At 49.2% G+C, this 19,641-nt stretch overlaps 1 protein-coding gene across 1 annotated transcript; it reads left to right on the top strand.

Annotated features, from left to right (window-relative positions):
- Positions 1 to 8,952: 8,952 nt before the first annotated feature.
- LOC146335824 (extracellular fatty acid-binding protein-like) lies at positions 8,953 to 17,569 on the top strand. Its single transcript, XM_084821255.1, has 6 exons — positions 8,953 to 9,189; positions 12,324 to 12,448; positions 13,166 to 13,230; positions 14,056 to 14,154; positions 15,665 to 15,766; positions 17,267 to 17,569. Exons 1-6 carry the CDS (start codon positions 9,094 to 9,096, stop codon positions 17,278 to 17,280), a joined length of 501 nt encoding a protein of 166 aa, XP_084677381.1. The 5' UTR covers positions 8,953 to 9,093; the 3' UTR covers positions 17,281 to 17,569.
- The last annotated feature ends 2,072 nt before the right edge of the window (positions 17,570 to 19,641 follow it).

Here is a 19,641-nt window from a genome sequence, read left to right as displayed (position 1 = left end):
CACGGTAAGCGACAAAAATTACAGAGGTACTGATTCAGATCAGATGGGATAAAGGTGGGGAAATGTCTACAGATACGCTGTTTTGGGGACATGATTAAATCTGTAAATGAATCAAAGCAAGAGAGTGATCTGGGTTTTTTTTAAGATGCAGAGAAGGCATTTCATCGAGTTGAGTAGAATAATTTGAAACCTGTGTTGAAACATTTTAATTAAGGAGGGTAGTTTTAAAGAGTGAGTGCAATTGTCATATGCTAAACCCACTTCCCAGATCATGGTGATTGGACATCTCTCAGAATGTTCTTTGTAAACAATAGAAACTAGGCAGGGTTGTCCAGTTTCTCTGCTTTTATTCACTCCATAAGCAGTTGAAACAGAGAGAGAGAATCTCAATATTCGTGGAGTAAAGTTAGGATCTTTTATATGAAACAAAAATTCAAAGGTGAATGGTATTGTGCTTGCTTTAACTCAGCTGCAAAGAGCTAATGCAAATGTTAGCAACATACTGCCATATATCAATATGCAAGATCAACTCTACCAAAATAAAGTGGATAGGTCTTAATATCCAGAGCACAACTAAAGAGGATCTTCAAGTAACAACTTGAACCCTGTAAAACTAGGGTCTCCAACATGGTTCCTGTGGACACCAACATGCCAGTGGGTGTGTTGGTCCCATCAGACTCCCTGCCACTTCCAATTTTATATCTTACATTTTTTTAAAAAAAATTTTTTAGCTGGGACATTGCCACGCTGCAAAGCAAAGTGTTGCCCTCCAGCACTATCCTTATTTGGGTTCAAAGAAGTGGTTTTGTGTTTTAGAGATCTGCCTTGCCCTTACATTCTTGGGTAAGATCTTTTTCTTTTAGTCTGACCAGCCTGACTTCTGGGAAATGGGCATTTTGTGGCTGGCCATGCCCACCATGGCAGCCATTTTATGGATGAGCAAGCCCTCCCATGGCAGCCATTGTATGAGAATGCCCATGACGCTCTCAAAGTTCCAAATGTGCCCACTGTCCCAAATATTTGGGAGTATGGCTAAATTGAGATTAGAAAATCTAATAATAATAGACAAAATATAGATGTGGGACAAGATTCAAATTCTTGGCATCATTATCAATTGCATGGGTAGGAAGAATCTCAGCAACGTCTCCCCCAGTTATTATTTTATTTATTAACATTCTGCTGCAAATCCAGCCATCTATCTTGAGTAAATGCCAAACTTTGATCTTGCAGTTTCTTTGGGCTAGAAAACCAGAGGGAAGAAGGCAAAGTTTTATATGAGAAGATAGAAAAAAGAGGCATGGAAGTTTCTAATATTATATCTCATTAACAGACTTCCCTTTGATAAATTGATGAAGGCAAACAACAGGATTCTTTGAAAAATGTAGAAAAAAGTAACATGATACTAGGAGAAATCTCAGCCTATAAAAAGAGCAATATCCTGGTGGTATATTCATTTTTAAAACATTTATTATTATATTTATATCCCACCTTTTTTCCTCCAAGGAACCCAAGACAGCTTACATTCTCCTCCTCATCTCCATTTTATCCTCACAACAGCCCTGTGAGGTAGGTTAGGCTGAGAGTCATTAACTGGCCCAAACTCACCCAGTGAGCTTCATAGCCAAGTAGGGACTACAACCTGGATCTCCCCAGCACTTGAACCACAGTACCACCCTGGCTCTCTTCAGCTGTATAGCATATAATGAACCAAGCGTATGTCCTGGATTACTACTATTTACATCAGTATTTAAAAAAATGTACAATGAGACATTGACATATGTATCAGGACAGGAGTCATGCGGCGTGATACTATCATTATGGAGCTAGTACAACATGGAGAGACTAGAAAATCTTCTAACTCGGGGGTCCCCAACCTTTTTGGACCTGTGGGCACATTTGGGAATTTGGGAAACTGCTGTGGGCACCACCACAAAGGGGCTCCCATGGAAGATGTGCCTGGTCACATCATGGCTGCCTTTGGGGCCTGGTTAGTCATGAGATGATGGGGGTGGGGAGAGAAAGTGAGGCTAGAGGCTTGGAGGGAGGGGGAAATGGAAGAAGTTGCTTCTCGCCCTGCCCGATCTTCTTCCAGGCCCAGACTGTTCCCCTTTGTGCTCTCTCTCCCTCTTCACTCCCAGCCTCTATCCTCACTCCCCCAACCCCTTTCCTCACTATTCTGCTCCCTCCCCCATCCCTAGCCTTCTTCCTTCTCTCCCTCCCTATCTCCTAGCCTCGCTCTTTCTCTCCCAGTCACCCCTTTATCTTGCTGTTACTCTCCACTCTCAGCCTCTAGCCTTGTTCTTTCTCTTGCTGCTTCTCTCCACTCCCAGTCCTTAGCCTTGCTCTTTCTCTCCCAGTCACCATTTATCGTGCAGTTTCTCTCCACTCCCAGGCTCTAGCCTCGCTATTTCTCTCCCCCACCTCTTTATCTTGTTGTTTCTCCCCACCTCCTAGCTTCTAGCCTTGCTCTTTCTCCCCCTCTCCCCCTTGCCTTGCTTTCTCTTCCTGCTTGCTGAACAGCTGATCAATGGCAGGCTCAGGAATGGGAACTTGATGCCCTAACGTTAATTTTTTTTTAAGAGGGCAAGGAGTGAAGAGCTTTGTAGATGCCACCGCAGGTGCCTGAGGGTGCCATGGCATCCATGGGGACTGCATTGGGAACCCTTGTTCTAACTGATCAGAACATTTTAACACATAAGGGGGTGAGCAGGTTCCAGTATTTCCACAATTCAGACAGATGGCTAGGTCTACTCTCTACAGAGAAAATATAATCGACGGAAGAAGAAAAATGGTTGTGAATGTATTGATTAGCACTACTGAAACCAGCAACTACTCTATACGCGAGATCTGCCAGCTGAGGAACCAAAGCACTGGCCAAAGCCACCCAAGCAAAATGCAAGATGTGGTGTTGCCACAGAAATATGCCAGTGGGACCCCTCAATATGCAGGTGGAGCGCTCCACCAGCAGATCCATTCTGCAGGTGAGGAACATGCCGACAGGACAACTAAACCAGGGTGGAGGGTTCTGGTCTGAGCAGGAGGCCGCGGGGCTCAGTGGAAGGCAGCAAGGTGGGCCAGAGGGTGCAGCGCCGAGGAGAGCACCTAGGGAGCAACTTCCATTCAGAAGCCGCCTCTCAGACTCCGCCCCTTCCTGCAAGGTGGAAAGCCTTAGAGGGACACTCCGCTGTCTCTCGGAGAGATCGTGCTGGGCGTGAGGCAGGTGCTGGTGCAATGGCTCCATGGATTCTGGAGCGCTTGTGGATGGACATGCTGGCCCAGGAGTAGAGCAAGGCACACGGGGCACCGTTGTTGGTCCAGGAGCAGGGGTCTCTGGTTCTGCCGTGGTGCTCAGGCCCAGTGCCTCCACTGTGGGCACAACTGGTTCCTCAGCCCCCAAGCCCATGTCCACTTCACCGCGGGTCAGAGCCATGGGCAGAATGGGGTGGCGCAGGGAAGGCACACACGCATGCCCTGTCCTACGCTCCACCAGACCACGGCCACACCTGGACCTGGCAAAAGTCACTCCAAAGCCTCCACTCTGGAAGCAAAAGGTAACGCTCAGGCTGATCACCGTGCTAAAGTGGTTGCCCTATCTGTTCCACAGCCCGAAGCATTTATACATGCTTTAGTTGCTGACCTGTATTTTGATTTTTCTCATTTAGTTGTCCTTCAAGATTTGGCACCAAAACATGACGTAAAAAAAGACAGATCTCTGCAAGTTGCCCTTTGCACCTTGACTTCTTCTGGCATTCCCAGGATGGCTGCTTGGTAGGTCCCAGAGTGTTATAAGGAGAGGATAAATATGACAATGTGAAAACGTTAGTATGCGCCAAAAGTTGTGGGTGCGTGGCCCACATCTGTACATGTGGCTCAACCTATCAGACCGATGAGATGGGGAAAGCTGTAAAGGTCGAACAAGGTTCCAGAGGCCTCCCAGAAGGACTCTTCCTGCATTTGCAAAGAGACTTTGTTCCGATGCCAAAGCGGGCTGGCCATAAATACATTTTAGTCACTGTTTGCTTGTTTTCTAGTTAGACATTCAAGAAATGTTGAAAGAGTAAACAAGAGTGTTGAAAAACAAAAATTACAAGACAAAGTTCAGATACAAGAATAAGAGAGATCAAAATTCTTCCAGTGGCTTTAATGGCCGTGAGAGCCACCCCAAGCAGAGAACATGGCATGTCATCCTGCAAGGACTCTCCTTCAGTCCCAGTATTTTTTCCCAAGCTTTAAAGAAAGATTTAGATGACCTCTAGTTCCTATTCAAGTCTACCTGAATTCAATATGTAGATGATGTGTCGGTGTGTGCTAAAGAATGTCAGGGGGCTTTGCAGGGCTCCCCGTATCTGCTACAGCAACTCGCCGCCAAAGGCCACACCGTGTCGCCACACAAGCTGCAGGTCCTCGGGCCCAAAGCAGGGTCCCGGGACCATTGCTTGTCCCACGAAGGCCGGACCATTGCTGCAGCAAGGCAGCCGTGGAAACCCTGACCCCTGTCAGCTGTGGGAATGCACTCGCCGACCAAGCAACCAGGAGAGCAGCCGCTGTCTGCCCCACACACCAGCTTGTTGCCCAGTCCCAACATATGGATCCCCTTCCGGTATCGTCGACTCACGAGCACGTAGCCAAATCACAGGCCCACTGCGCCCAACACGGACATGACCAGAGGGTGAAGGCAGGGTGCCAGCCCGACACAAGCGCCACCTGGAGGCACCCAGATGGCCGGCCAGTGGCGCCGAAAAGCCTGCTCTATCCCTTGGCACGTGCCCCCTTGCAGGCCGGGGGGGTGCCAGCGATAATACAGCGGCATCGGCATGCCCTATGAGTTTGTGGCCTCCCAGTGTGCAGTGTGCCAAGGACACAATGTGGGCGAGTCATTGCAAGCGGAACAACGCAGTCACCCAGCCCCAGAGGACCCCTTACTACGCCCATAAATGGACTTTGTTGTGATGCCGCGATGTCAAAGGTTCCAGTTTGTCTTAGTGCTTGCAGACGTGTTCTCTGAATGGGTCGAAGCTTTTCCTATCATAAAGGCAGATGCCATGACTGTTGCAAAGAAATTGCTCCTGGAATTTGTCCTGAGATTTGGGATACCCATAGTTCTTCGCTCCGACGGGGCAGTCTCTTCACGGGGCAGGTGATGAAGCACGTGGCTAGGGGTTGGGGGGAGAGCAACATCTCCACTGCCCTTTCCGCCCTCAGTCAGCAGGGGCAGTGGAAAGGCAGAATGGAATTATGAAAAACAGCGCTGCTAAACTACGTGATGAAACTGGGCTGAGCTGGGTAGATGTGTTCCCAATTGCACCGTACAGGACGAGAGCAGCTCTGGGCCCCACGGACTGAGCCCTCATGGGATCCTAACCGGACGGCCCATGCGGGTGTCCTTTTCACCGCCACCTGACTGTTCAGACTGTTGGACAATCAAATGCAACGATACTGTAAATCGCTGACCCAGACCATGCAAGTACTTCTCCCGCAGGTGCGAGCTGCTCTAGAAGGACCAAAACCCAAAGGGCACCAGTTGAAACCAAGACCGAATCCAGATTAAATCCTTTCAGAAGAGGAATGCATTAGCCCCAAGATAGAAAAGACCCTTTGCTGTACAGCTCACCACCCAGCTGCGAGTAAGTGCAAAGGCAGAGATGCCTGGGTGCACGTGACTCATCGCAAACGTGCCGCAGACGTAGTCACCAGAAGAGGTAAGACCGCTGAGGCTCAAGTCCAGCAGGCTAGGTAGCCAGACCTCGCCCAGAAGCAGATGACGACAAGAGGTGGACAGCTATCCCCAGACCCATAGGTCCCAAAGGGCCAGCCATGCTGACCCTGATTCGTGTTGTGTTGTTCGCCCCGCTGTGTGCTCTCTTCGGACTACTGCTTTGGTTCCAGGTTCTGTAAGTGAAGATCAGACAGCAAAATCTTGGAGAATTGCCTGAGAAGGCAAGCCAAAGAATATCACAGAATGAAGGGACTCGTATTGTCCAAACACTCCTGGATTTGGACCTGCACCTGGATACCCAGGCTGCAGCGGTGGCCAGGAGTGTATCTGAGCAAGTGAACCTCGTGCACCGACTGCGCCCAGACCCGGAGATGGGCCACGGTGAAACATGCCTCAGTGAATTTAGATTATTCTAATGCACTCTACGTGCGGCTGCCTTTGCAAATTGTGCGGAAGTGTTCACTAATCCGGAATGCTGTAGCCAGACTATTGACTGGGGCTCTTTATAGGGAGCATTACGCCCACCTCACTGGCTACTATTCCATTTTCTTCTTGGCACAATTCAAAGTTTTGCCCAAGTTCTGTCTGCCGTCCCCGAAGGCAACGAGGGCTTTGGAAGGAGTGCCAACAATACCGGAAGGAAAACTCCCAAAGCCCTTGGGCTGGATCAGTGGAACCCCATGGCAGCTTCAGAGCCTTTTTAAAGGCAGCCCCGCATACAGCTCATGGACATTCTCTAACCAGAATGTCACTGGTGCATTGGTGACTCCCACCAATCTTTGCAGCAGGTAAATCAGTGTGGGTGGACTGGTGGCTGATGCAATGGAAAATCAGTGATGGCGGTGTGTGTGGCCACCAACTGTGTTAGGGGATGTAGTCATTAGATCTTGGGAACCAAATTTAGGTTGCTAGGCTGGAATCCAATAAAATGGGAATACACAGCCCTGGTTCACGAAGGTCGGTCATTCCAGGCCCCCAGGTAGCTTAAGACTGGGGACACAGTGTTTCCACACAAAGCCACCCGTGGACGTGAGCTTGGGGGTTGTGTCCTCAGCAGTGTTTGCGCACCATCCAGATAGCCAATGGTTCTAAAGCACACCATGAACCACTGCCCACATGTCCACAAGTAAGGAGAGGGGGATATCTGATCAAAGTCATCTCCTTAGAGCGCCTGGAGAATGCATACTGTTCTGGAGTTCCCAGAATATGCCCCCAAGTGAAACAGCTTCTTCTGAAAATAACCCTCTTATCATTAATTTCTGGACGGGTAGATTTGCTTGGATGATGTCTGGGGACATAGGCGGATGTAAAGCGAGGCATCACTGGAACAAATCCTTCTGAACGGTTGCAAAACGTCCCTTGATGTGAGAAGAGAACCCTTGCAAAGGTGAAAGCTGTGCTGTGGAGCGTTGCTTTGGGCAGTTCAGGCTTGCTTTAGACTGCAGCTGATGTTGTTCTTCAGCCAGACTTCAGTGTCCCAAAGGGAAGACTTGACGTGTCTCCAAAGGGGTGTTGCTGTAGTTTTAGTGGGGATGATGGTAGGAAGCAGAAAGCTCATCTGCAGATATTGCAGGATGAAATCCTGGCCCTGTCAGCTCCTTTTGGCATGGGCCCCTGAGCAGTGGCATTTTCTGTGGGGACTATTATGCATTGCCTCATCTGGTGGATGAGGCAATGCTAGGCGTCACTTTTGGGATGTGACCGAGAGCTACTGGAGTAGCCCCCCGTGTTGAATATCAAGGCTTCTTGCACAGCTATGCCAGGTGTCTGACAGGCCCCGTGCCCACGGCTGCCGATGCTGGGTGGGGGATGCAGGACCCGCACACGAGCCGACCAGACTGCTAACAGCACAAACCCAAGGAAGACCGATGTCAGCGCACTTCTGGGACGCTCGTGAAGCCAGCTGCGCGCTGCTGGTCCACTCTTACCGCTGGGAAGCCAATGGCGGGGCTTTCCTCTCAGCTGGGCCCAGCAGCCGTAGCAATGGCGATGACAGCCGACTCTGTCTCTCCTCCCCAGCTGTGCTCAAGTTTGAAATCAGTGTCTGATGTCGGTGATGGTCTGGCTGAGAGCAAACAACTGGAAACGCATTCCAGACAAGGCAGCGGTGCTCCTGGTCGGTTCAGAGGCAGGCCAGGAAATGGGCATCTGACTTGTCTGGGATGGGGTTACACTCCCCCGATGACTCAGGTTCGCAGCTGGGTGTACTCCTGGATCAGGCCTTGAACCGGGATACCCAGGTGACGGCAGTGGCCAGGACAGCATTCGGCAGCTGAGGCTAGTGCGCAAACCGCACCCAGACCTGGAGATGGGCTACGGTGAAACATGCCTCATTGTATTTGGGCTATTTCAAAGGAAGGACTATTCTAAAGCACTCTATGTGGGGCTGCTGTTGAAAAGCGTACAGAAACGTCCACTGGCCCAGAATGCTGTAGCTGGACTGTTTAATGGGGTTCCGTATAGGGAGCATTACAACCGCCTCACTGGCTACTCTTCCCATTTCTTCTGGGTGTCTGCATCCCAGAAGGCAACAAGGGCTTTGGAAGGAGTGCCAACAACACCGGAAGGAAAATATCCCAGAGCCCTTACTAATTCGACAGAACCTCTTGGACTAGATCAATGGAACCCAACTGCAGCTTCAGAACTGCTTCTGAGGGCAGCCCCCACACAGCTCATGGCAATGTTCTGAACAGGAGGTTACTGGTGCATAACTCTCACCAACTTGTCACCATCTGCGTATGGTCGCAGCTGGTGCATCATTGTAGACAGACCGGTAGGTTATGCCGCGGAAGAATCAGTGGTTGAGGAGTGTGCTGACCACCGCCCCGTTAGGAAATATAGTCCTGAGATCCCGGGAGCCAAATTTAAGTGGCAAGGCAGGAATCCAATAAAGAGGGAACACTGATGGGAACACGTAACCCTGGGTCACTAAGGATGGTCATTCCAGGCCCCCAAAGTAGTTTAAGACCTGGGACATGCTGTTCCTCACAAAGCCACCCCTGGACGTGAGCTTGGGGGTTGTGCCCTCAGCAGCGCTTGCGCACCATCCAGATAGCCAATGGTGCTGAAGCACATCATGAACCACCGCCCACATGTCTGCAAGGAAGGAGAGGGGATATCTGATCAGAGTCATCTCCTTGGAGCGCCTGGAGAATGCATGGCGTTCTGGAATTCCCAGAATATGCCCCCAAGTGCAACAGCCTCTTCTGGAAATAACCCCTTATCTCTTTTTTAAGTCATTAATTTCAGGACAGGGGATGGATTTGCTTGGATGATGTTTGGGGACACAGATGGAAATAAAGCGAGGCACCATTGGAAGAAATCCTCACTGAGCATTGCCAGACATCCCTCGAGGTGGGAAGAAAACTCTTGCAAAGATGAAAGCTGTGCCATGGAGCATTGCTGTGGGCACCTTATGCTTGCTTCAAGCTGCAGCTGGTATTTCTGTACAGCCAAACCTTGATGTCAGTAAGGTGAGGGGTGAAGGGTCTTTATGGGCAGCAGTGTGATAGATCATGTAAGAATCTCTGGTGCAGTGAAGTGTATTGTCAAGTATTTTCATATTGGGCCAAATTATTTTATTGATTATCAACTATTTATTTATTTACAATATTTATATACCTATCCACTTCAAAAGACTTTGGAGTGGTGAACAACAAAGATAAAAGAACTAAACACCGTGTTAAAACAATTACAACATTTTAAAAGAAACAAGTTCTGATAAGACCAAATTTAATAAACTGTGGCTGGTCACTCAAGGAAGGCTTCCCGAAATTACAATGTCTGCAGGAGGCACCGAAAGCAACACGACGTTGGCGCCTGCCTGACCTCCAAAGGCAGGGAGTTCCACACGAGGGGGGCCACCGCACTGCAGGCTCTTTTCCTGGTGGACTCCAACCGGGCCACGGGTTCACGTGGAACCACCAGGAACATGCCCTCTGATGACCTCAGTGACCAGGCAGGTTGGTAAAGAAGGTGCTCTCTCAGGTATCCTGATCCCAAGTTGTTTAGGGCTTTGTAAGCTAGTACCAAAACCTCAGACCTGGCTCTGCAGTGAATAGGGAGCCAGTGCAGTTCCCCCAGCAAGGGAGTTGCGTGCTGAAAAGGGGCAGCTCCTGACAACAGCCAAGGTCCTGCATTCTGCACTAGCTCCAGCTCTGGGACCAGCCTCAAGGGGGGCCCCACTTAGAGCGCATTGCAGCAATCTGTAGGGATGGTGGAGAATTTTGGAGAATTTCTCCACGAATCTCGGTGAGGCCGAATGCCAACCCCCGAAATTGGCGGTGAAATTCTCCGCCACCCCCCCGCCACCCCCTGGGATGGGACTTACCTCCTGTGAATGTCCCTCTCAGTGGCGGGTCCCGGCGGCGGTTTGGCGACGATTCGGCGGGGGGGGGGGCAGCGACCATTCTTCCGACCGGCTGCTGCTGCCGCCATTACAAACTAAAGTAAAAAAAACCCAAAACCCCGTGATAGGCTACGTAACGATTAACATAGCCTATCACGGCTAGATTTCCAAAGTCAGCCGTGATAGGCTACGTTAATCGTCACGTAGCCTATCACAGGTGACTTTGGGGGGGAAAAAAAAAAGCGCGTACGCAAATGGCGGCGCCCACAGGCGCCGCCATTTGTGCTCCTTATTTTGGCACGTCTAGTCTACGTAAAGATTTACGTAGACTACGGCGAAAATAAGGGCAACTCTATTAATCGTTACGTAGCCTATGACGGGGTGTTTTTTTTTTCACTTTTTGTTTTGCGGCCGGGCGCCTCCCCCCCCCGGCCTGAATTTTGGCCGGGTGAGGCGGGACGCCTCCCCACCTCACCTGAACTTTGGGGGGAGAAGCGAAGCGCCTCCCCCCCACCGCGAAGCCAAGCTGCGAAAAGGTAAGTCCCTTTTGTACATCCCTACAATCCAGTCTTTGGGTTACTAATGCCTGGACCACCGTAGCCAAGCTATCCCTGTCCAGGAGAGGCTGTAGCTGGTGAACCAGCTGAAGCTGGTAAGAGGCATGCCAAGTTGCTGCGGCCACTTGGGCCTCCAGCGACCATGATGGATCTCGGAGTACCTCCAGACTACGAACCTGATCTTTCAGAGGGAGTGCAGCCCCATCCAGAACAGGCATTGAACGCAGCTCCCAGTATACAGGGAGCAGAGCGGACTCTACAGCGCTGGAGAGGGCACTCAGCTGCAACCGAGTTGGTGGTCCCCCGCATCTCACTCTTCCACAGTGAGGCTAAACCCTCACCTGGATCACTATCTCTCTCCACTGGAAAATCCCCAAGAGCATTCAGAAATCCATTGGATTCCATCAGTCTCCTGGGGCGGACTGTCCAAATGGGTTCCCCACTCTCGCAGAAGGAAAGTAACGCCGTAAGTTCAAATCTCAAAACCAGGAAGTGGTCTGACCATGACAATGGAGTTACTCGGACCCCCCAGTCTTCAGACCACCCATCTCACAACTTGGAGCAAGAACCAAGTCAAGGGCATGCCCAGATTCATGTGTTGCCGATGACACACTGAGACAGCCCCATGGTTGTCACGGAGGCCATGAAGTCCCGAGCTGGAGCTCCAGAGACAGCCTCGGCATGGAAGCTGAAGTCACCTAGAACCACCGTCCTGGATTCCTCCAAGACCGCACTTGCGGCCACTTCTGCCATCTGGGCAGCAGGGTGGGATTTTACACCAGCAGCACCCTCAATCTGTCTCCATGGCCCAACACCAGGTGCAAGCCCTCAAGGCCCGCTCCAAGGTGGAGTGGTTTCCTGGTGGGGGAGATAGAAGTTCTATGTTACTTTTTAAAGTACCATTACACTTTTTAAAAGTTCTACTTGAACTGACGGCGTCCTTGTCAGTCGGGCCAGCTCGAAACAGAGGAACGCCTTTTATTGGAATATAATTTTATACTGACATTAAGGGTCCATTTTATAACCCCGTTACTTATTTTTCTGCCTGGAAGGACAGTTGGATTTTATGTTTCATGAAGGTAAAATCACAGTCAATTAATGGCTGACAGTAACTGTTGGGAAATAAATGGTATGAGCATTGTTTCTAATGTAAAGTGGGTTGCTAGTTTTATGCTATGTGTGTGTATATTTAGTTTTTAATGAATCCTTTTAATGTTAGCCGTTCTATTTATTTTACATATCTTGGTGCTTTATCCTGGTTTTACTGGGATTTATTAAATTGCTGCTTTATGTACCAATATGTGGAAAGGTCTATGGACTAAACAAGCACTTTCAGTTGGTTAACTTGATCCGGACAGGATCTAGGATACTGTTCTGTGATGGACCACCGGAAAGCACTGTCCAGCTGAGTGGTGAAGCTCGGTTTTGGCTCAGCGTTAGACAGGCCCCCAAGTCCGGGAGAGGCCCGTTGCCAGCCAGAGGCCCATGCTCACATGACACGGAGCGCCCAAGAAGGTCCAGGGGCCTGTGAGAGAAGCACATATGCCAAGTGGTCTTCTGCAGAGGGCCTGGCTGATCTCCCGTCGGCTGACCCCTCAATACTGGCGTGGGTGACGTGGCTTGTGAGTGGGCGTGCCACAGACATGGAGGCACTGTCTGATCAAATTGCCTTTCTGGATAGCATGCTTACTTCTCTTCCTAGCTTGTCGGGAAATGGTACTCGGTTGCAGTAGCAATGAATCAAGGCAGCCAGCCGAGAAACGGTTTTCAGCTTACACTGAAAGACCTGAAGACAAACGGCATCGTCATCAACATACAGAGGGCTCAGTAAGTACTTCCGATTGCTTCTGATCTGATCAATATCCATGCCACAAGACCTGTTCCGTGCAGACTGTTACTGGTGCGTGTGTGTTTGGGCGAGAGGGACAGAGCGTGTGCGAGAGAACGTACCAGTAACGTTCCACGGCCTGGCGCTCTTGTTCAGCATGTTCAGCATGAGCAGAACATGAAGCCCATTAAAAGCAAAGGTGACATGGGTTCCTCCCCCCGATTACACTGAGAACTCTCCTCTGTAAATGTGGATGCCAAATATCCGCTAGGTTTACAATGGATTGGCTAACAGTCTTCGATACAGGCACTTGGCATCCAACTATTGCTCAGGAGGTGCCAACAGTTGGCGCTGACACGCAGGAGACAGCAACATGTTTGGAGAGATGTCTAGGACATTACAATGACTATTTGGAGAGGGTCTCCCACGCAGACTGTGGAATCCCCTCCCTGGAGAGATTCGTAGGGCCCCAACATTACAAGCCTTCTATTGCCTTGCTCATGAAGAGATTTGGAAAATCTGGCCTGTTGCTGGGTTTTTTTTAAATCCTGTAGTGTGTTTGGGATATTTTCCAAAGTGGACAAATCCCCGGACCTGGCTTTGACCTGGCCCTGGCCTGGCCCAGGTGGCAGGTGTGTGTGTGTGGGAGGGCTGAGGAGTTTGCTCCCTGCTTTGAATGCCTTATGATTTTTCCTTTCTTTTCCTTTCCCTTCCAGAGAGAACTGCATCAAGGAAGAGACTTATTTTTCTCAGATGGACCAGCCTGGAAAATACATACCAAGTGATTGTGAACAAGTCACAGCAACTCCCCTTCCCCCCAGTTTTAGGCTTGACAGAGATGATTCTACCATCCTCCCCTTGATGGAAACCTCACTCAAACTACTCTCAACTTTTCCTTAAAAAAAAAAAAAGTTGCTTAAAAAATTGTTTGCTCCTACTTTTAAGCATTGTTTCCCAAACCTCTGACATGAAGGGAATATACTTTTCCTGTCTGTGTTCAAACGGGAGACACATTTTACCCTCCTTCATTCTAACTCCATATTAGCTCTGGGCAACTGGCAGTCTGGCAGACACTTTTCTTGCAAGTCCTGAATCTCCCACCATTCAGCTTCGTTAGATGGCCCGGTTGGTTTCTAGTATTATGAGATACTAGTACTATCCCTGTTCTCCACACTATGCATAATTGTACCTGCCTCTGGCATGTCTCCATGTAATTGCCTTTTTTCTAAACGAAAGAGACCCCAAAATTGCAATCATTCCTCTTAGAGGAAAGGCTCCAGTGCCTTGATCATTTTGGTTGCCCTTTTCTGTACATTTACCAACGCTACAATATCCTTTTTGAGGTGCGGTGATCAGAACTGCACACAGGATCCCAAGCATGGCCGCACCATAGATTTGTATCACGCGGGGGTGGGGAACACTTCTAGGAAGGGCGGGTGGAAATGACCTTCATGGGCTGGGTGAGATCAGGAGGAATCCAATGGGGCTCCGTGGCTGGATTAGGCCCATGTGCCGGAGATTCCACATCTCTGTTAGAAAGGCATTATGGTGTTGGCCCTTTTAGTTTCCCTTAAAGATTTTTTTTGTGGTTCTGTTTCCAATCTAGGAGGGCACAAAGCCACCGTTTTTATCCTGGCTGCAGATTATGACAATTACTTCATTGTTTATGCTGAAACACCAGTGCAAAACATACTGCGTCTCTACGGTATGTATCGTGGGTGGAAACAATTTAAGTTTGGAAAAAATTCTCAAAGCTTGGGATGAGCCAAATGTGAGACTGAAAGAATGAGAAAACAAAGAAGGAGAGAAACTGACATCCACAGATTTCTGCACAGATATCCCTAATCACACATCCCTAGCGTTGGAGACAAACCGTTCCACGGAGGTAGCAAATTCGGGAAACAACGAAATTAAAGGGCGGCTTCTGCTAACCATTTTAGGGGCTGCCAAGAGGCAGAAATAGGAGCCACTTTCGACAGTTAAAACCGATGGCCTCTGCACAGGACAAGGGGCTTGCAGCTGTGGATGGGGTGAAAATCTGTTCACTTTGTGTTTTGATGCCCATGTCTCACTTTTACTCCAATACGGATACCAAAACTAAGTTATCCTTAGAAATTCACCCTTTTCTAAATTTTGCAGTGGAGTTTGACATTTAAACAATGTGCACAAACTGTGCAGATTTGGGGGAAATGCACATAAAGAAGGTGTATTCTAGTGTAAATAACATTAAAATGCATCACATTTGGAAAATTTGCTTGCAACAATGTGTATATTAAGCAAAGTTTTGTAGGAGAGTGCATGCGCTAGGAGAAATGTGCACAAATTGCTTACGAATGTTCCTGCATTTTTTTAAAAAAATCTCAAAGTTCAGGATGACCCCAGCTTGAGAGAAATTGTAATTGGCACATTCGTCCATCCATGGTAGCAGCTGCATGGCCAGAACCTAAGTATGTTACCTGGAAGAAAGTGCTGCTACGTGCCATGTATGATCTCTCCTTGCTTTTAAAGCTCATCCTCCACAGTATGGCAAGAAAGCGAGAGCAGCGGCGGCATTAAAATTACAATTAAAAGGGAGATGCACAGCAAGCGACGGAGAAAGGAGAATTGTCGCCATGATCTCAGGGACTGCTCCTCCACCCCCGCCCGATTTAACATTGCCTGTCCAGACCTCTGCAGACTTTGCATTGCCATTCCACTCCCTCCCCTGGCTGCAAGTCAGATGCTCTGCCGTAAGAACACAGATGGAAGGTGCACTGGGAAAACATGGGAGGGTTTCAGGATGAGGACTGTATCGTGTGAAACATTAGTTGTACGCACTGTAAACTCATTGTCTGGAAGCTCCCCGCTCTCACGCTTCAGCTACTACACCGCACTGGTCCTCAGTGTTACCAGTGGACCACTGGAGTGGGCGGGGGAGAGAATTGTGGCGCTCCAGATGTTTTGGCCTGCAAGCCCTAGTCAGCATAGCCAATGGTGCAGGATGATGGGATGTGACCAGCCAGATGGGCGATTAATAAATTTAATAATAAATAAATAAATAAATAAATGTGTAGGCCTAAACCTATGGAGAGACACAAATGGCCCGCCCCTGCTCCAGAGAGAAAGGCCATTGAGGACATAGCCAAATTCAGGCCTTCCAGTCTGAAATGTGTTTTTTCACTCTCCCCTCTCTCCTTGCCGTGATTCGCAATGTGACAACCTGGTTGGGCCTGCAGTCAGGGCTACAGAAGCATCGGAAGACGCGAAGGAAAAATTCCGGGAACTCGCCACATCCCTGCAATTCCCTACCCAAAACATTTTCTACGTAGACAGTGCCGGTAAAAGCAGTTGGCTCGTATGGATTATTATGTCCGAACTGAGTTTTGTCCCATGTCTCCTGTTCGGGAAATCTCAGGGGCTCTCAAAATGACCATTCTGTGTTTGAGGTGGCAGATGGATCTTGGCACAAAATCCCAGCTGAAGGGAGCTCTGCCATCCTCTCTGTCCAAATAACCTCTTGTGCAGATCATCAAGGTTGCTGAAATGGCCATGCCTGGGATAGGGTACCAGGGGCAGGGATGCCTGATGCTGGGAATTCCCCTCCTTTTCAGCCTTATTGGATTCCACAGTGTTTCTGTCTCCGTCAGTGGCAGCGGATGGGAGCGGATTCCCCCCTCCCCCAATTCTGGAACTGTTTTGCACATCCCCCCCCCCCAGTCCTTCCATGTGCACCAATGGTAATTTGTGCAAACTGGGGTTTGGGGGGGGGATTTTGAGGATTGCGCAAATGGGGTCATAATTTTTAAAAATATATATTTTTTTATCAGCGAACTTGTGGACGTACGCATGATCGCAATCCGTCTGTCCACTGTGTAGCCCCACAGAAGCACATTCCCCTCTTCCAAATATGCCATACCAGTCAAAAGCTTCTCAGTCTCTTCCACCACTGCTTCTGGAGGAAAGGGGTGTGTGGGAAATAGACAAGTCCATTGCCAAGCACATGGCTCTGCCGGGTTAAACAAAGTGGTATGCGGAGAGGATGACACTGACAAAAGGGGACAAGGCCTCTGTGGCGCTACATAGCGGACGGGCGGACTTGTGAGCGTGCACCCTTGCACAGGATCACCATTTATATAGATAACCCACCCAGAGAGCTTTGGCTATTGGGCGGTATAGAATAATAACAATAACAATAATAATGATTTGTGACACCATTTGTGAACAGTTCAAAATCCTCCCCTGATCGACACACTTCAGATCAAGTCAATAGATAACCCACCCAGAGAGCTTTGGCTATTGGGCGGTATAATAATAATAATAATAATAATATCTATGACGCCATTTGTGAACATTTCAAAATCCTCCCCCAATCCAATTTGTGCAAATTGCTGTCATTAGGAAAAAAAATTGTACCTGCGTACTGGATTGAGACACTTCAGATCGAGCCAATGCCAGCAGGGGGAATGGAACGAAATCTGCCAGGGCCTAACCAGAAAAACCCATCACGTTTTCACCCCCCAAAGGGAATTCCCATTCATCCTTATTCCAGGGACAAGGAATGCGTATGGTCTTTAAGGCTCCAGCTTTTCTGGAAGCTTCTTTTCAAGCCACTGTCCTCAGGGAACCTGAGCTGGAGAGCACCCCCTCTGGTTCCAGTTTTGGACAAGGTCAGGCAGAGGTGGTCACAGCTGGAGGCTCATCTCCCAGGTCTGGGGTATTGTTGGTACATGTACCAGAAAATGGATCAACTATTTTTAAAGTGCCAACATTCTGGGATTCTGCTTCCTGGGCCCAATTCTGCATCATGCTATGGTGACATTATCTCTTTCCTTCCACAGTGCCATGTCCCTAAAATCCCAGAATTTGGAACTACAATCTGATGGAGCATAATAATGGAGAGATAATTCCACAGTTTACAACCTAGGTTCCGGAAACCAAGAGCAACCATTAACCAGCCCCTTTGGAAAGAAAAGCAGAACCTGCTGAATCATGCAACCTTGAGATCCGTTTCTTAAAAACGATTCCATCCACTGTATTATGTGCACCATCTGACCTATGAAAATAAAACCATTCAAACCAGGGACAAGCCCCTGGACTGTTCAGTTTTCTTTGTGACACCAATAAAAGTAACATGTGAAATGAAACCAACAATGAAATTCTCCTTGCGCTCAGCACAGCACGCTATGTACATAGCCAGGTAAGACTAGTGTGAGTCAGCTTTTGGAAAAAAGCGCTTGTAAAACCCGTGTCCTGCTGCTGGCATGCTCTTGCCGCCGGGAAGCAAAGGGACGGTCGTTCCTGTTGATGGGGCCAAGCAGTCGTAGCGACGCTAATGGCATCCAGATCTTTCTCTCCTTTCCCTCTGAGGCCAAGGTGTGGCGTGGATGGGGCCAATTTCTTCCTGTTGCTCATGGGCAGTGTGCAGCGGTACATCAGTTGTAGTGGTGCACATGTACAAGACAACGCACAGCTTTCTGGCATGCATGCAGACTTTTGGAAGGCCCTTCCCTGACACTTTCCCCAGGAATCCAGTTTCCAGGAGCCTTCATGTTCTCATGAACTTAGCATGCAGCCCACCGACGTCGCTGAACTCCATCTTACCACGTAACGTACGTTACTCTGCTTTCAGGAGGGTTGATGGAAATATGCGTGTGAAGCACTTGGAGCACTCTGAAGCATTCTATGAATGCTGTTTCTGTTCCCCACACTGAATGCCAATTTCTCTAGTTCCCAAAGATGAAGTCTCTCCTTCTCGTTGTTGTTCTTCAGTCCTTAAGTCATGTCCGACTCTTCGTGACCCCATCCTCCGCTCTCTCCCGGAGCGTGCTTTAGGTTAATCTTCATTGCATCGGTGATGCTATCTAGCCATCTCATCCTCTGCCGTCCCCTTCTCCTTTTGCCTTCAATCTTTCCCAGCATCAGGGTCTTTTCCAGGGAGTTTTCTCTTCGCATTAGGTGGCCAAAATATTTGAGCTTCAGCTTCAGTAGCTGTCCTTCCAATGAGCGCTCAGGGTTGATTTCCTTTAGGATGGACTGATTTGACCTCCTTGCAGTCCAGGGGACTCGTAAGAGTCTTCTCCAGCATGACAGTTCGAAGGCATCAATTCTTCAGCGCTCAGCCTTCCTTATAGTCCAGCTCTCACAGCCATACATTACTACTGGGAAAACCATAGCTTTGATTATATGAATCTTTGTCGGCAAGGTGATGTCTCTGCTTCTTGCTATGCTGTCTAGGTTTGCCATAGCTTTCCTCCCAAGGAGCAAGTGTCTTCTAATTTCATGGCTACAGTCACCGTCTGTGGTGATCTTGGAGCCCAAGAAAATAAAATCTGTCACTGCTTCCATTTCTCCCCTTCCATATGCCAGGAAGTGATGGGGCCAGATGCCATGATCTTCGTTTTTTTAATGTTGAGTTTCAAACCAGCTTTTGCACTCTCCACTTTCACCCTCAACAAGAGGCTCTTTAGATCCTCTTTCCTTCTGCAATTAGGGCGGTATCGTCTGCGTATCTGAGATTGTTGATAATTCTCCCCTCTCCTACAGAACAAGTATCAGCACATGCCGGTAAATATGAGACCATACAGGCCCATTTCTACTGTCCACTCTGCACACGCTCAAAGCCTTTCAGTATCGGCGCAATACAATGAACCATCTCCATCCTGGGGGCTGTGTGAGGCAACAATACCAAGGGCCAATGGAAACGGAAATGCTCTGTGACGCGATTTGGGCAAAATCCGCATTTCCACAGAATCGAATGAGCTCTTTCCATGGACATGCGGTGCTGCCTTCCTCCACTTTTGAAGTGGAGACGGGAACGGGAGCCACGTTAGTTGAGGTGGGGCAGGTGAGTCCTGCCGCAAGTAGAAATGAAGGACCGCAAGCGCGTGGGTGCGGGGCAGCCAATGAGCAGAGGCCTGCTCCCCCTCCCTCTCCTGTTCAGCGAGGTGCAATGCAGGACTTCCTTACGAGTAGGCGTTCATGGCAAGCCCCACACGCCCACACACACACACACACACACACACACACACACACGTCTGAGGCTGGCAGGCAAGCAGGCAGCCCTCCATACCTGGATCTAGGGCAAGAAACGCCGGGCAAGCTGTGGAGAGCCGCAGCTGACACTTTCGATTTGGGGGTGGAGTAGAACTGGAGAAAAAGCCTCGTGTAGATGGGGCCCACGACGATACAGAGCACAGCCCTCCCAGGACCTCAG

The sequence above is a fragment of the Heloderma suspectum genome, chromosome 14, assembly GCF_057233095.1.
Source record: "Heloderma suspectum isolate Gila_16-S chromosome 14, 16-S_ref, whole genome shotgun sequence".
Lineage (NCBI taxonomy): Eukaryota > Metazoa > Chordata > Lepidosauria > Squamata > Helodermatidae > Heloderma > Heloderma suspectum.
This window is presented reverse-complemented; position numbering and strand designations above follow the sequence as displayed.